A 16,208-nucleotide genomic window follows, 5' to 3' on the forward strand; every position below is an offset into this window, starting at 1 on the left:
CCGCAACGTCGCCCCGCATCGGCCTTTCGCTGCCGGCCAACTGTTTCCTCACTTGTCAACGGAATCGATGGGCTGCGAGAATGCACGGGAATGAAGCGGGCATCCCCCGCCTCCATAACCTCACTTTTCTAAACTAGAGAAAGCATTTGCTGGTTGAGAGCTTGTTGGCACATGAAAAAACGGATTGATAAACCACTTACTACTTTGACTCAGCGCACTTGCAATTTGAAGCCAGGCATCGTTTTGCACTTCTCTCTGTGCGATTTCAGCTACTCGTAGTAGAGAGCCGGCTTCTGCCAAACTTTTTTTATGAGAGGCTGATAATTCCACAGCGAAGATTCCGCACTGCACATGATCAAGCTGCGGACAGACACAATCACCGACACAACACATAACACCAGCGAGTCGAGACACTGCAGCAGAGTAGGAGCGTTGGATGATGTCGCCTACACAGGTTTGCGCGCGAAATCTGGGAGGACCGGAAGCCCCGTGACCGGAAAAGGAAACCGAAACGGCTGTGCGCATTGGTCGCGCGTAACAGACGTGTCTGTGCTAGTCGTAAAAGTCGCGGGTCCTCCGACATTTACGCCCATGCTGGCTGCGTACGTTGCGCATTTTACGCTCAATACGACAGCAGTCTGAACAGACACGTTACGTTTTTGCACTTACGCTTACGATCCTTACGAACGATACGTGCGTTGCGCACATAGTCTGAACGCGGCTTAAGAAACTACAATCGGTTTTTAACAATGCTGCTCTTACGAGTTCTGAAGAGTTGGCAGTTATTAGACTATCGTAATCGACATAGTCTGCGACCAGACGTTGAACGTTCTGTACAAGCTTACCTAGCATAACCAGCAGTTCCTACTGTTTTGAAAGCCACAGCTGTGCTACAGAGAGCATGGATCTCGAAAAAAAGTTTTTCATAATCGGCAAGCATACCCGCTGAATTGTTAATTTCAACCTATTTCGGTTCAGAAGCAGACACACCAAACGGGGCATCTCGGGTCGTTGCTGCCAGCACAACTAGAAAATTTGCGACACTTCGCACTATCCAGCAACTCTACCTAGGGTACAGATGTGTTGAAAAAAATATTAACAAATTGACATCACCAGAGCGGCGAAAATTGCACCACGCGGCTGACACTGCACCGTGCTTTGCGAGCAGGATTGGCTATTTTTTTTATCGTCGCGGTCGTAACCGCGGCACCGAGCGCTGTTGTCGGCTGCTCCAGAAACACGTCACTAGTGCTAATGTTTTTTTTTTTTAACTGCACATCTGCAGATCTTGGTGATGTGTAGACTACGATAACTGAGAGTCCTGTCATATTTCCCACCACCATCATACCATGCACTCAGGGAACCAACTTTTGCTGAAATGAGTTTGCACAGTTGATGTTATTCTACCGATAGCACTACAAAAATTACTACCGATAGTACTATTGATAGCGCTATCGATAGACTATCAAAATTACTATCGATAGTACTAGTAATATTGATAGTACCAGCAATGGTACTATCGATAGGACTATCGATATGTTTTTTACCGTTGATAGTTCGATAGTGACCCAACTATCGATAGTACTATCAATAGTTCTGCATCACTAGGTGGCAGTGTTCTCTTGCAGTGCTGGGTGCCAGGGGCAGGGAACGGGAAAGCGCGGCTGAAGAAGGGAGGGGCCCCTTTCCCGGAACGGCGGGAAAACTCGAAATTAACAGTGAAGTTAGGGACTCTTGCTCATGGTTTTTTTTACTTTAGTGGTGTGTAGGCGCAGACTTGATTCATGATCAAACTTGCAGTGTTTCCTGGTTTTAAAATAAAAAGGAACTTCCCGTGCTATGGGTGTCTGTGAATGTCGGGGGTCAGGCCTGGTCAGGGAGGGGTATCACTGAGCCAGATAGGTTAAATTTGTGGCGAAGTCTTAATTGGGTTTTTTTTTTTTTTTTGTCTTTGAGCAGACAGTTTCGCAGCAGGCGCCGCAGCCACAGTACATCAGCACACCAGGAGTTGCCATTCCCACGATTGTTCCTGTGTCGGCAACTCGTACAAGTCCGGCCCCCCAGGCGGTCAGTGTGGTCTCATGCTCAGTGCTGTACAAAATCTGGCTTAGCTGTGCACACAGTATTGTTGCTTGTCTATAAATTGAAAACTCGGAGCAAAGCTCAAAAAAGTTTGTTTAAATTAAAAAAAAAATTTGTTTAAATTAAAGGAGACATTTTCACTCCTGATTTTGTTGAGACCAAAGGCACTGTTCGGATGAGCTGGCAGTTCAAATTAAGAGGCTTACACTGTAACACAATGTCAGAAACATGCACGGCTGCACTATAAGTCGATTGTTGGTTCTGGTGCCAATTTACCGGTGTCTTGTTATCTCAGATCCGTTTCGTGGTGCCAATTTGCCAGTATCTTATTATCTCAAAGTTATGCTGGCCATGAGATGCAAAGGCACTTAGTCATCTTGCGGGGAAGAACGGCACAACCAGGCAATGGATAAAAACAAAGTTTTTGACCAAACATGTTACCGGGGTACTACAGCTGCATATTTCTGCGCCAAGCTGCGCCGTAAGCATGAAATTTTTTAAGTTTGCACTACGATGCATCGAAATGCCTCAACTAGCTGCAAAAGTTTGCATACTCGGGGACAACTTTCTGCGGCTGCGATATGGCCGGTCACAATGTTTCAGACACTGCAGGACACATCACTGGTATTTTAGTTTTATCTTGAGATGGAGTCACACCGTTGTGACGCCTACTCATATTTTTCTCTCTTGCATGCTCATGCTTTCTTTCGCTCTTCCGGCTACATTGAACCGTTGCGCTTTGAAGATGCTTCACCGCACGGGTCACGGTCCGTGCAACAAAGCATCCCCATAACTCAAAGGGGCCATTTGTAACGAGGCACCACTGCTACTGCGTCGCACTGCGAAAAGGGCCTTGATGGTACTTGTGATTTTTGGAGCAATGCTTCAACACTGTGTTCTAAGGGCTGCATGCTTTTAATGGATGTATCTCTAATTTTTTATGCAGCTCTTGGAAGTTTTCGTGTTTTGTTGGGTCATTCATGTACAGCAAGGTTGTTTTTGTGCTGTCTCGTCAATAGACTTAGTTTCTCGTTGTCAGGTAGTGTGAGAGGTGCATCAGTTGGCCGCTGTGCTTGTGCTAATGTAGCTTGAGATGGTACATGTGAAATTATTTCGATCGTCAGCAGTCAGGAATGTGCAGCAGCCTTGTGTTTTGAATTCCATAACGTTGCTGGGGAGCCCAAGACTGCCAAAATTAACATTTCTGGAACATCAAAATACTCTAAAGTCTTCTCTGTGCACGAAATATATAATCTAATATCCCGCATCAGCGCCCACCTCCCCTTAATCAAAGATATCTGGTCACAACCACCCAGTCATCGCCAGCCCCTATGGAAAGTGAGTCACGAGCCGAAAAAACGCTCGCTCGTCAGTTCTCTATGCTTACAACTTGCTTTCTTATCTGCTTTCGGCATTTGCCCTTTCACCTTTGGTCGCCGTTTTTCTTTTCTTTCTTCTTTCTTTTTTCTGTGTTGGCTTTTTGTTCTGTTTTTTTTACTGCGCTCGCTTTTGGGCATGGGCTGATTGTAGTCACGGCTTTGAATTGGGCTTTCCGGAGCTTCCCTCGCACGACACAAGTTGTGGATTTCCTAGACAGTAAAACATTGTCTGACGAGCCTTGCAAGGAAGATAAGATCCCATGAGTATCAAACTGTGCTAGGTTGGAAAAAAAAAATTCGTATTCTCTAGCTTTTTCTATATTTATTCGGCCCCTGAAGCTTGACAAATTAATGTCCTCGGTTTTATTGCTCACATTCTTTCATTTTTCATTTATTTTTTCAGTGTGATAGCATGCCTTGCAGTGCAAAATCGCTTATTTACAAAAACATGTACTCGCCAGATTCCTAAAGGAAATATACTAAGCGCCGGTGATAAATGGCCTTGCTAAATTTCCTGTGAATCAGATTTATATGGTCCGATATTCACATCTCTTCATTTTTTGTGCTGAAAGTAAGGTTTTTCTGCCTGTTTAACGGCTCCTTTGAATTCTTGCTGAAACACCCAGGCTTTTTTTTTTTTTTCTTGTGAGCTGCTCCAAATATGAATTTTACTGCTCCAAAAATTGCTACAAATCGTATTTCAGCTGTTGCACCCCTGATATTCCTGACAGATCACAGTGAGCTTCTTTCTTACAGCTATTGTATGGTAGTGCTTTTCATTGCGTAACGAAGTGGGCCTGTTGGCCTGGCAAAAGTCAGCTCTTCAGCCATATTTGAAAGGAGCATGGGCTGAGGCTAGTACGAAAGTAGTGCATTGCCTTGTTATAGAATTCTTAATCCATCTCTAAATTCATGTTATAGAATAGAATTTAGAGATGGCCATGGCTTATATGCTGTTGCTTACAGGTGGCTGTGTCTCAGCAGCCAATGGGCGCGCCACCCGTGGCCGTTGGCTGTGCTACTCCCCTGGCTGGTCAGCTGGAGACTGCCTTTGCCCAGCCTCTACAGCCGCAGGTAGGCCCAGCTCCCGCCGCCCGCATGCGCCCCCCGCCACTGGACGAGCTGGTGCAGCTGGCCAAGGGTGGCCCCCAAAGCCCCACCATCCTCTTGTCTCCCCCGCGCTCATTCACTCCGACTCCCGCGTGTGTTGCCGGCGGCGACGTGTTTTCCCCCAGCGCATTTGAGCTGCTGCCGCCACCCGCGCGCCGCAACTCGCGTCAGCTGGTGGCCTCGTCTCGCTCGTTGTCAGCCACTGACCTTCGGAGCGGGGCCTCAGAGGACGCAGGTTACGGTTCGCCCCGCTCCCGGCGCGAGGTCGGGGCCTCACTTGACGTTGGGCACCTCGAGGCTGCCTTGCTGGGACGCGAAATGGAGCAGTCGTTTCGTGCGTCAGGCCGAAGAATCATGGCGCAGGGTGTGACGACCATTGCCAGCGTGCGAGGTGGCAGCCTTGTGCGGAGTACCTTTTCGGCTGGGCCTCCCCAGGCGGTGACGGAGGTGGCCAGCCGGAAGCTGTCTGTGCCGGACCCACCCCCGCTGTCAGCTGTGCCGGCAGCAGTGTCCCTGGCTCGGCCGGCCTCGTGTCACCAGCTGAGCACCATCCTGGCGGGCAGTGTCGGCGGGGGTGCAGTCGCCAAGGTAGTGCCCCGGCCTCCTCCCTCCCACCAGCACTCTTCCGGCTTGTGGGATGCGGCGCGCCGGTGGCGGCTTCCTTCTGTGAATCCTTCCCACGGCTGCGCTTGGCTGCTGCACGGCTTTGCACCCTGCTGGGTCTCTCTCGCTATCCTTCCCTTTTCGGCCTGTCACACATCCAAGAGGGGACACACCGAGCCCGGCAACTAGTACCCCCTCTGCAGCCGTTGAGAGCACCCTGAGCATGTGTTGTTTCGCGCTTAGCCAGAAGTCTCAGTTCCATTTTTCTTCATTTCATGAATTAGCGTTCTGGCCTGTACAACGCTTGCTTGACCTGACCTTAGCTCACGGCCCTGTTACTGCTTGAGCCTTATAGTGCTGACTTTTTGCTGAAAACTGCAACCTCTGTGCACTTCATTAAAAGACGTTACCTTCGGAAAACCTTCGTAGAAACCCTTCGCTGTTGACTAGAACCTACTGCGACTATTTGAAGTTGAGTCCGCTTTTTGTTCAATTTTGCACCCATGTTAGTGATTAGTGAAGACTTTCTTTTCCCAAGTACTCTACCTCACCTACTCTGCAAGGCTGGACTTGCTTCATTTCTGGCTAATAGCATAAATTCAATAATTTGAGAAGGCAGACCAAGAGTCGACATTGATTGATATAGCTTTTGGGGCTTTGATGGAATATGAACTTTATCTCATGCATGCGCGTCGGAGTGCATGTGTGTGCGGTGAGTAATAGGGGGGAGTTAAATTAGTTTGCACTATTAGTACTCCGTCCTGTCTTTGCGCGCATGCGCAGGCAAGGGTCTCTAAAGCTTTTATGCCTTTTCTGAAATTCACGGGAGCTCTGATTTTATCGCACTTGCTTAGTGCGTACAGAGCTTTGTTGTGGCCAGTGATTCCTGTTGTTCTCACCACTGCTGTGAAGCTTGAGGCAACTACCCACTCCGGCCGCATTGAAGGGTTTGGCCTCATGATGCTTTTCTTAGTTCATTTCGTGCACAATGTTTTTAAATATAGTGCTTTAGGAAAAGAATAGCACAGCTCTTGGAGTGACAGTGCTATGAAATGATGGGAAAAGGCAGCGGCCATAGTTACTCTAGTTGAAATTTCAGTTTTGACTAAAAATGTATTTTATTTTCCGGTATAATTACTTTGGTCAAGGAAACAAGTCTCACCTCACAAGCATGTATTTTGGAGCATAGTTGCATTCATTATTGCACCGTTTTTTTCTTTGTGTCCTCCAAGCTTAGCTTCCATTTGACATATGCTAAATGTTAGAATTTCCCAAGTACTCAGCAGCAGCAGTGGTGGCATTAGTGAAACTGTCGATGAAATTGGTGTACAGTCGCTGACCAGCATTCTGGATTTCGCTGGACCCGTAGATTGTCCAAATGCATTGGCAAAATTTGCGAACTTCGCCATTTCTTGCATTCTATTTCCAAGTACCATTGCTAGATTGAATTCGAGCCGGAATCTGGCTTTCGTCGCATCCGCACTACCTCATGTTAGCAGTGCCAGACTATACAGCACAAAGACAGGTTATTTTGCGAATGCTTGCAACGTCAGGATAGTGTGTCGTGTAGTAATTACAGTCGCACTGACTAATAATTGGAACGCACGAGAAAAAACGTGTGGAAGCGAGCACCTTTGCATCCGCCTTCCACCTGCATCGCATCGCGGGCGTCATCGTGTGATCTGCGGCGAACATTGCCTTTGCCGTTTTCAGCGTGATCATAGGTCCTGGCTCACGCGCTCTTACGCAAGAGTACCTCAGTGGCAGCGAAGAGCACACCATCAAGTGACAACATGTGAAACAAGTGGCCAAGCATGTCCAAGCTATTTCCATATGAATGACTTCATTAATTCTGTTCAAGGAAGGAAGTTGGCGTCAAAAAAAATACCGTATTTACTCGAATGTAATGCAAGTATTTTTTCATGATTTTTGGCTCTCAAAAGTCTACCCTCGCATTATAATCGAGTACTGCGATTCGGTTGGCTCAAGCAGCACCGGGGTGCAGCCATATTCAATCCGCCACCACTCTGTTTTGTTTTCCACGGTTTTACGATGTTATGCTGGCAACATGGGTTCCAGGGAAGCCAAATCAGCCAAATCCCAATCCATTCAAAGTCAAAACGTTGCGCTTTTTGCTCGTGGGCTCAAATCACATTATCTCGATCATGCGCTTGTCACATCTTTGGCATTGGATTAGTGTGGTTACTTCTGTTATCGCATTTCGCACGATGGCAATGCGCTGTGCATAGCATGATGCTCGCCTCAAAAATGCTATTATAATAGCAGAAGAAATGTAAAATTCTGCAGCAGCTCGGTGGCTAGACGTTACTAATCTACCTTACGTGGGTGGCGAGTGTAGCGGGAAGTGTTTAAATGTGAGCCTGGCCGCAAAGGCTTCCGAATCGTCTGAGAAGACGAGAGTGAAAATGAAGACTGGATTATCAAGAATTCGGCCTCCGACAACGACGAATGAGTGTTTTTGATCAATGGTCATGAAGTCTATTAAAGGTACTTTTTCAAGCGCTTATTTCTCGTTACATTTGTGGTTTTATTTTTTCCCACTGGGCAGTATGGAAAGTCGCCCCTCGCGTTAGATTCGTGGTCGCGTTACATTCGAGTGAATACGGCATATCTTTTGGATCTCAATTGCAGAATCTTCAAGGAGCGTGTAGTTTTTGTATGCTGATTATAAATATGAGATTTAATTTTATTTCAGACAATTCCTTGAACACTTATGCAATGTGTTGTGTAAGCTTTTCTTGATTTGATTTTGCTGCAAGCAGCTTAGCATACACTTTGTTTTTCTTGACACCAAGTAATTCAATACGAGTGAGATAGTCAATTTGCATAGAACTTGAGTTACAGGGTGTTGAAGTTTGCAAGAGCACTGAACAGGGGTCGAGGGTGAGCCTCAGCAGACGTTTCGACAAAGGGACCCATCTTAGTACCCTCGCTAGCCGCAGAGAGGTCGAGCCTCATTGAACATGGGGGAAAACTACAACATGCATACACTCAAGTTAGTTATTGTTCTCGTAGTTAACACAGAGAGTGGGCTAGCTAAGCACAAATCATCCACAAGGTTATCCTCCAAAGGAGGAAACAACATAAAAAATTGTAGGCAAAGCATGCACTAGACGTGCATTTTACCCTTCTTGCACGCCGCCTGTACACATGACAACAGCGGAGTACAACAACACTGTCACCGGCTTTCCTGCGGTACACAGCCCTTATGCTACCGCGTAAGACGGCTTTGGACTTGGCAGCTGGGCTGTGGGCGCAGCTTTGGGCTGAAAACGTTTGCGTGCACCATGAACGGCATCTGTGCGCGGTCTTTGCCACATTCTACATCAAAGCCATCCTGATGCGCCTGCTGTGAGAGAAGCACACCCTGAAGCCGGGGGATTGAAAGGAAAGCAACATAAACCAAAGTGGTGTAAACATAAGAACTGGTGCCGTGTTGTACTGCCTATTATGTCTGATAGGTTTATACTGCCACCTTTATTTCCAACATTGAACCAACAAGTCTGGCAATATGTACTTCTCTTTGGTTCCTTCCATGACCCTTTTTAGTGTTGGGCCCAGAACCATGTTACAAAGAAAAGACTGCAAGAAGTTCAAAGAACAAACAAGTGCTAGTAAACCAGTTTGGTAGTAGTGCTTCTAAAATGACCAATTAGTTTGCTTTTTAATGGGGAGTACTGCGCTACTTGCTAGACAAGGGACAGGTGAAGGACAACACACGAATGAAGCGCTTCATTTGTGTGTTGTCCTTCACCTGTCACCTGTCTGGCAAGTAGCGTGCTATTCCCCATTATGACCAACCAACTGGCCCCCGTGTTAGCATTGTTAGGTTGCTTTTTCTTTCATTCTGCAAAAATTAAATGAGAGAAGGGTGAAGGCTTTGATGCCCGTAGCTGGAGAACACATGATATGGTTTGTTGATTTCAGTGGTCCTGCGCAAGTACTTCAGAGGCGTGTACACAGTCTATGGGTACCACTCAGGTCCTCTTTGATGCTTTCCTCTGATGGCATCATGCCACGCTGTACGAGCCGTCGTAGCACTCCCTTGTTGAAGACATCACAGGGAATGGGATGATGTCGGTCACCATTTGCCTGTACTAGCTTTGTTCGGTTGCGTCACCTAACGCTTCCCATGCCTTGGGTGGCATCAGTCTCGCTCCTCTCTGCATGCTGTTTTCCCTGGCTAGAAGCCGACTTTCTGCAAAAGTAATTTACTTTGTCTAGCTCCCACATGGCTGCCTTTATCGCGCACACCTCGGCTGTGTGTGCCAGTAGAAAAGGGCTTGTGTTGTTATACTTTCTGCCTCTTTGCGTGCTGATGTCCGTGTTCAAGCATCTTATTACAGTCGCCTCCCATTAATACCAAGTTCACGGGGACTGCAAAAAACTTTCAAATAAACAAACTTCCAATTAAGCAAAAAACACAAAAACAGCATCTTTATTAGTAGCAAAATCGAGTATTATCTAAGAAAAAGAGTGTCATCTTGCTCTGTTCTTGCCGAATCCTGCTGCTGAAAGCAAGTTCTGCAGTCTGTAGATGTGGCGGACCACTTCTTCCGCATTACCTTCAGCGGCAAAAAAGCGCTCCACGAGAGCAAGGCCCGTGGCTGCATCGGCAACCTTTGGTTTCGGCTAGTCTTCAACGTCGTTGTCGCTTTCCTGGGTCAATTCCTGGGGCCGTATAATCTCTACAATCTCGCTATCCATCAGTGCACCACACGTTTTGACCGCCTTGTCTACGGCGACGTAATCTACAAAATTAACGTCTCCGAGAGCGTCACCAGAATCATTGCCGCCAAGCTCACTTGTTGATGCTTCCTCGTGAAATTGCAGAGGTATGCTCCGAAGAAGCTGCCACAAGACCACAAGCACTAAAGCAGTTTGCGATCGTGTCTTCCTTCACACAATCCCATGCTCGCGCTAACATGTGGATATCACTGAGCAGGCTCACCTCATATTTTGGGGAGTTATCCATACTCAAAATCAAGCGCTCGAAGAGGTGCCACCTGTACAGGACCTTAACATTCTTTATGTTAAGGTCCATTGGCTGTAGAACCGATGTTGTGTTTGCAAGCAAAAATGCAAGGCGTATCGCACTGAAGGCTGCCACATTCACGTGAGCGCTGCATTGGTCTACAAGAAACAACACCTTGCAGTTCGAAGAAGCAAACTTGCGGTCTAACTTGGTAATCCAGCTGTTGAAGATTTCAGCCGTCATCCACACTTTCTTGTTCAACTCATAGTCTACAGGCAGCGTCTTTACGCCTTTAAAACACCTCGGCTTGGTGGCTTTCCCAATCACAAGTAGCCGGCATCGTTCCATGCCAGTCATGTTTGCTGCGGTCAGCACCGACACCCTCTCCATGCTGCGTTTACTCCCGGCACAGTCGATCGTCTTTAAATTTCAGCGTCTTCTCTGGTAGAAGCTGTTAGAAGAGTGCAGTCCCATCTGTGTTGAATATGTCCTCTGTATTATACTTGCTGAGATTTTCACGCAGCTTTTCGTCCTTCACGCCAAGCCCACACATTCACAATTCGGTTTTCGCTAATTGAGCCCTGTGCGAGCAGTTTAATCTGAGTGGATTAGCCCTGAAATGATTACCTTCAAATTGCATTATGATGTACAACTCCACTGTAAAACCCCTCTGTACAACCGCTGTACAACCCCCACTGTGTAACTGTGCAGTACAATCCTGCAGCTACAATCATGCTGCAAAACTTTTGTGCAATATATACATATATATACATAAATATTGCAGAATGCTGAAAGCTGTGTACAGCCAGCTTTGAGCCTGAACAAGTAAGCAATAACATGGTTGTGTAGAATTATGCATAATAACTTTAAATGTCTTATAAAATTTTGTTTATGCATCCTTTACATTCTTTTTTTCAACCTCCTCTTTGGGCACTGTTTTCAATGTTAGCAACTGAATCAGCTTGGTATAGCTTGGTATTTCGCCTGTAGGCACATCATTTTGGAACAGATAAGCAACCTGGAAACAAAACAATGAATGGCTAAAGTAAGAAGCCGGCTTTTGCACTGTTGCTTTCCGTGCCTTATAATACCGTGTCATGCTGATTCATCTGGTCTAAGATATTTAAAAGGCAGCCAGTTTATTGGGCAGCAATTGCACAGTGGCCATTAATCTATGAAAGTGTGGCTTTGCAGAATTGGGACAAAATGGAACCTTGGGAGAGACAAAGGAGTCGGTTTGCATTTTATCTCAACTTGACGACTTGAGGCATCGGAGGCAGTCGTCTATCTTGCGCTAGGTTAGTTGAGGAAAGTGCTTCATCACGTCCAGGCGTTGTTGGCAGTTTTAGTCAATGTGTTGTATATGTGCTCCGCGCTGGCAATGTAAATTAAGCAGCAACATATTCGAGGGAAGCACTTGATACTAAAAGAAGGTGCTTACAGTGTTGGCATTAACCTTGATATTCATCCTGCAGGATGAACTGGCCGGTCAGTCTTCAGCCCACGACCTGGAAACCTATTCAGCCCAGGCTCAGCACGGAGCTGCTTCATCGCAGCTTTACGATGACCTTCGCGGTGACAGGTGGGTCTGCTTCACGATTCTAAAGGCTGTTGACTTACCAGTGCACGCATTGTGTACTAGGGCTGCTTGGATGCCATCCTGCCCCCACTGCAAGGGCTACCCATCAGATACACAATGCGCAAGTTCCCACACACAGCACCACTGATATTCAACAACTGATGCCTCCTTCAGCAAAACCTGAAGTACTGTACTTCCTGGTCGTGTCTGGCCTACACCACCTTCAAAGCACCGTCCAACATGTTATTGAAGGATATATTTACACTGAAAGGATATATGCACTAAGGAGAACACAAGCACATGCTCATTGGAACAACCAGGACTAATGGCCCCAGCTCAAACACCACACTTATTCTTCCTCGTTGCCTAGCTCCAAGCACTGCTCTTTATTGTCCGTACCTATTATCGTGGTACAACCTCCAGCGGCAACTGCACCAGGAAAATAAGTGGAGGACGTAACAGATGTGTAGTATGGTTTTGTGTGAGCTACATAAACCATGTCACAAGTCACAGGACAAGGTGGTAGTGGAGCGCAGCATTTTCGTTGCCACTTGGTAATCTGGTGGAACACCCGTTAAGGGCCAGTGTGTGTGTGTGTGCCATGACAATATTTTACTGCTCGTCCTACCCTAATCCATTCCATTACACATGGGGGGGGGGTGAGTGGTAGATACATGGCTAAAACGCTCTGCTGGAAAGGACCCTAAATGGTTTTTCTCATGCTTGACCACATTACCAGTCGAATACGTGGCTTCTACACTAGCAACCTTTATTTTCTCACCCTTCCATCCTGCCCACCTTTTCCCATGCCTCCCTGTATACCTAGTGCCCTCCTGTGTTTGTTCTTGAAGCTTGAACTCATTGACGCTATGACAAATATCTGAATGTTGGTGGTGACCGACTATGTAAAAAAATTGTGCAAGGTATACATTTCATGATGCTATGGTGTATTGTTGAGGGGCAATAAAGTTTCGGTGGGAAAATAAAATACGAAAATGACTTTCTTCTCTCTCGTACCTGGAAGAGGCACGAATAAAAGTTACTGGTTAAGAGAGTCGTAAATTGAATAAATGCGAATACGGATCATTCACAAGGGGAGCCGGCGAATGGGAGCCATCAACGCTGTTGCATCGTACCCTTAGAGCCAGATCTTGAGTGTTCCTCTAGCTTTTTTATACTGGAGGTGAAGGGCAAGTAAGCTAGAAAGGTGGTGGATGCTATATTGCGTTTTACTTCTTCCTGATCAAGTCTTTCCTTCTCCTTCTGCCATGGCCTCCCGTTGAATGGCTTGCATTTACAAGATCCGGCCCGTGTAACTGTTGCATGCAGTGCCTCTGCGCTGGACTCGGCGAGCGAGGCGAGTGACCTGACTGACTCCAGTGCTTCGGCGCGCGAGCGAGCCCGCAAGAAGGTGAACAAGCGGCGGAGGACCCAGGCAGAGCGATGGCCACGCCTGTTGGTGCTGTCTGTGGAGGGTGGCGCGGTGGTCGAGTGCCAGCTCGAGTCCTCCAAGGGCAAGACGGTCACCTTCAAGTTCGACATACACGACATGTTTCCCCGGGACATTGCCAATAACCTGGTACGTGTGACTGTTCCTCAGGCCGTGTGTAGTCGGCTCAACTTGACGTGAAGGAGGAAGCAGCAGCGAATGCCTGCCTTCCTTGCTCCCTCGAAATGTGCACTTGCTTAATGGACTCTCTCCCGCTGTATTGGGCATTAATGTATGAAATTGTTTTTGTTTCCCGGGGTAAACTAATAAATACATGAAATTAATAGTTAAAAACGTATTTAAATGTTTAAGAGATAGAAGAGAGGGAGGAAGAACAGCTTTCGCCATTAAGCTCTTAAGCGAAGCTAAGTGCAATCGTGTAATTTTTTATGGCTTGGTTGCTGACGATGGAAATGCTTATTGCATTTGGTTAAGGAGGCTACCCTTGAACACCAACTTTTTTATTTCTTGAGATATTTGAATGAATTTTTCAAGGTATGCTCATAGTACACACATCTGAAGAACTGCCAAGTATCATGGAGCTGGGCTCATCAGTTCTCAAATTAGAGGAGTATATCAAGATAGTTTATATAGGTCCCTAGGGGCAGGCCTGGAGAATTTGCAAAATGTGCTGGCAGTGTGAAATTTGTTATGGTCATTCCCGGATAGTTTCCCCAGGGCAAGACAATTCCCTTTTTCCAAATTTCCTCTCTGAAAAATTTTAGTACAGCCCCAAATTTAGTGTTAAAAATTTACACCTGACTTATTGATATTTTAATTGACTGCCCCTAAGTACTCATGAAATATTTTGAAAAAAAAAAAAAAAAAAAAACAAATTGTCTTGCCTTCAGAAATTTACTTAGGTATGTAACAAAAATAACCTCATTAAAATCCAATAAGCGGTTCTTGAGATATGACTTCCCCTAGCAGCCACACCCTGCAAAAAAATTGATTCTGAGAAAACGGCTCTCTAAGGTTGAGAGAACAATAACGTTTTTGTTTCCCATGTTATCATGATGAAATTTTCAGGACAGGCTCATGACATTAACAAATGAAAAATCACCAAGTTTCATAGAATTGTTCATGCTAGTTCTGAAGTTACAGAAGCATATCAAATTGGTTCGAATAGGTCCTTTATATCAAAACTGGAGAAATTGCGAAAGGCACTGGCATTGTACAATTTGTCATGCTGACTCCTAGATAGGTTCCTCAGGGCAAGGCAAAGCCCTTTACATAAATTTTCTTGCTGAAAAATAGCATAGCACTGGATTTTTTGTTATCAATTACACCTATGTTGATTAATCAAATTATGACAAATTCCAGACATAATATTGTCAATATATGGGCGTCCCTTGCCCTCAAAAATTTATTCAGCAGTCGAGCCCACTTATAACTTAAGACGAACACTCGCTTATCACGAACAAGTCCGGTGCGGCCGTCAAAATTATACATTAGGGATATGGCGCTCCGTGTCAGCTACAACAAACATCTGTGCGACTAGCCGATCGGCTACAGCGAACGCCTTGGTGCGGACCACTTTCCACATGCTGATTGCTGAGATCCGTCGATCCTGTGCTCTGCAAGCCGCGACAATCGGCATTCCCAATTCCCCCGCAGCATTTCGCCCAAGTCATGATGGGCGTCGCAGACGCAGCAAGCGGCTTCGCGGTTTCTCTCGCGGCACCCCGCCAGAGGAACGCGGAGCGGCCCAAATGCGGCAAGTGACTTCCCGGGTTATCTTCCGCGGCATAAGCGCCGAAACGAAAAAACAAAAAAAAAAGCTAGCCAAGTCTGCACTGAACGCGTGTCGCATCTCGAGGCATCGTAAGCGACCACGCAACGTTTAACACGTTGCACGAAACCATTCAGAGGGCACCACAAGAGATCGTAAATCCGGCGATCGCAAAAATCGCGAAAGGCGAACAGAATGCACGAAGTACATTGGATTGGAAAACATTTACAAAGACAGCCAACGGCGACAGCAAGCAAAGAGCCGGAGCAGACGACGCGGGGAGGTAACCGGCGGAGACCGACGTGTCAGCGGCCGCAGCAGCCAATAGTAGTCGCTCGTTCCCCCGCGTTCTTGCGGAGCACGCGCTTTGCCCAATCGCAGCCTTGAAGTCGAGCGCAGGAAACTTGAAAGTCACTAAGAGGCTTCCAATCGGAAGCAAGCCACACCTCGATCGCGCCGCCGCTGCCGCCGCCGAGGGTGGCAGAAGAAAGCGCAAGAATTCACAAACAAAACAAGACCAAGATGGCGGTGCTCAGTTCGGCGGGAGAGGAATGGAGCGCGCGCGAAGTTTGGGAATTTTCGGCGCTTGCTCGCTGCTCTGCGGCTGCCGCCGCTTGTTAAATAATTAATTTCGAGTATTTCTATGACGAGTTGGGCACTGATAATTACAGAAATGGTAGTTTATAAGACATACTACCGGAATGTATAATCTTCCAAAAATCGACTTTTTCGCAATTTTTCGGTTTTCAAACATCGCGTCCCCCCTTAAAGCTCGGATTTATACCTGTGTTACGACTGACTGCTAATGACAAAGATGAAATGAAATTTAATAAAAAATTTAAATGAATCATTTTAAAATACCGTAAGTAGTTACGTCAGACATTTTTTAAAGACAAATTAATGCATTCATTGTCTTAGCAAATGAGGTAATGCACAATGAACTAGATGAGAATACGCGTAGTAGAACTGTGGTAGCCGGGCGTTAGCAAAAAAATAAATAAAAAGGAAGCAAATTGGTAGAATGTTCATTCGTAATGTAAAGACGCTAAGCATTGTGCAGCGAATTTGCAATTATATTGCTTTTCGTTTTGTTCCCATGCTGATGTTTGATGTTGACGACGATGTCATTGCCGAAAAGGAGTCCACCAATTTTTAACCACTCTTTATAATGAATGGGGATTTACCTCAACCTGACTAATCGTTGTAAAGGAAAGTAATGTGCATTGCCTCAGTTTCCC

The 16,208-nt window shown here is 46.3% G+C and overlaps 1 protein-coding gene across 14 annotated transcripts in view; it reads left to right on the top strand.

The window, feature by feature from the left end:
- Positions 1 to 16,208, top strand: part of LOC146179021 (uncharacterized) — a 136,758-nt gene that overhangs the window by 84,041 nt on the left and 36,509 nt on the right. For 11 of the 14 annotated variants that reach the window (XM_084578717.1, XM_084578726.1, XM_084578731.1 and 8 more), the window contains exons 9-12: positions 1,960 to 2,067; positions 4,428 to 5,159; positions 11,646 to 11,752; positions 13,079 to 13,328. In XM_084578717.1, coding sequence (XP_084434843.1) covers positions 1,960 to 2,067; positions 4,428 to 5,159; positions 11,646 to 11,752; positions 13,079 to 13,328 — 1,197 coding nt within the window. The remainder of the gene's footprint in view (positions 1 to 1,959; positions 2,068 to 4,427; positions 5,160 to 11,645; positions 11,753 to 13,078; positions 13,329 to 16,208) is intronic. The other 3 variants (XM_084578730.1, XM_084578723.1, XM_084578732.1) reach the window with 3 other exon arrangements.

The sequence above is a fragment of the Amblyomma maculatum genome, chromosome 9 (assembly GCF_055883805.1).
Source record: "Amblyomma maculatum isolate TAMU_Amacu chromosome 9, ASM5588380v1, whole genome shotgun sequence".
NCBI classification, from domain to species: Eukaryota; Metazoa; Arthropoda; class Arachnida; order Ixodida; family Ixodidae; genus Amblyomma; species Amblyomma maculatum.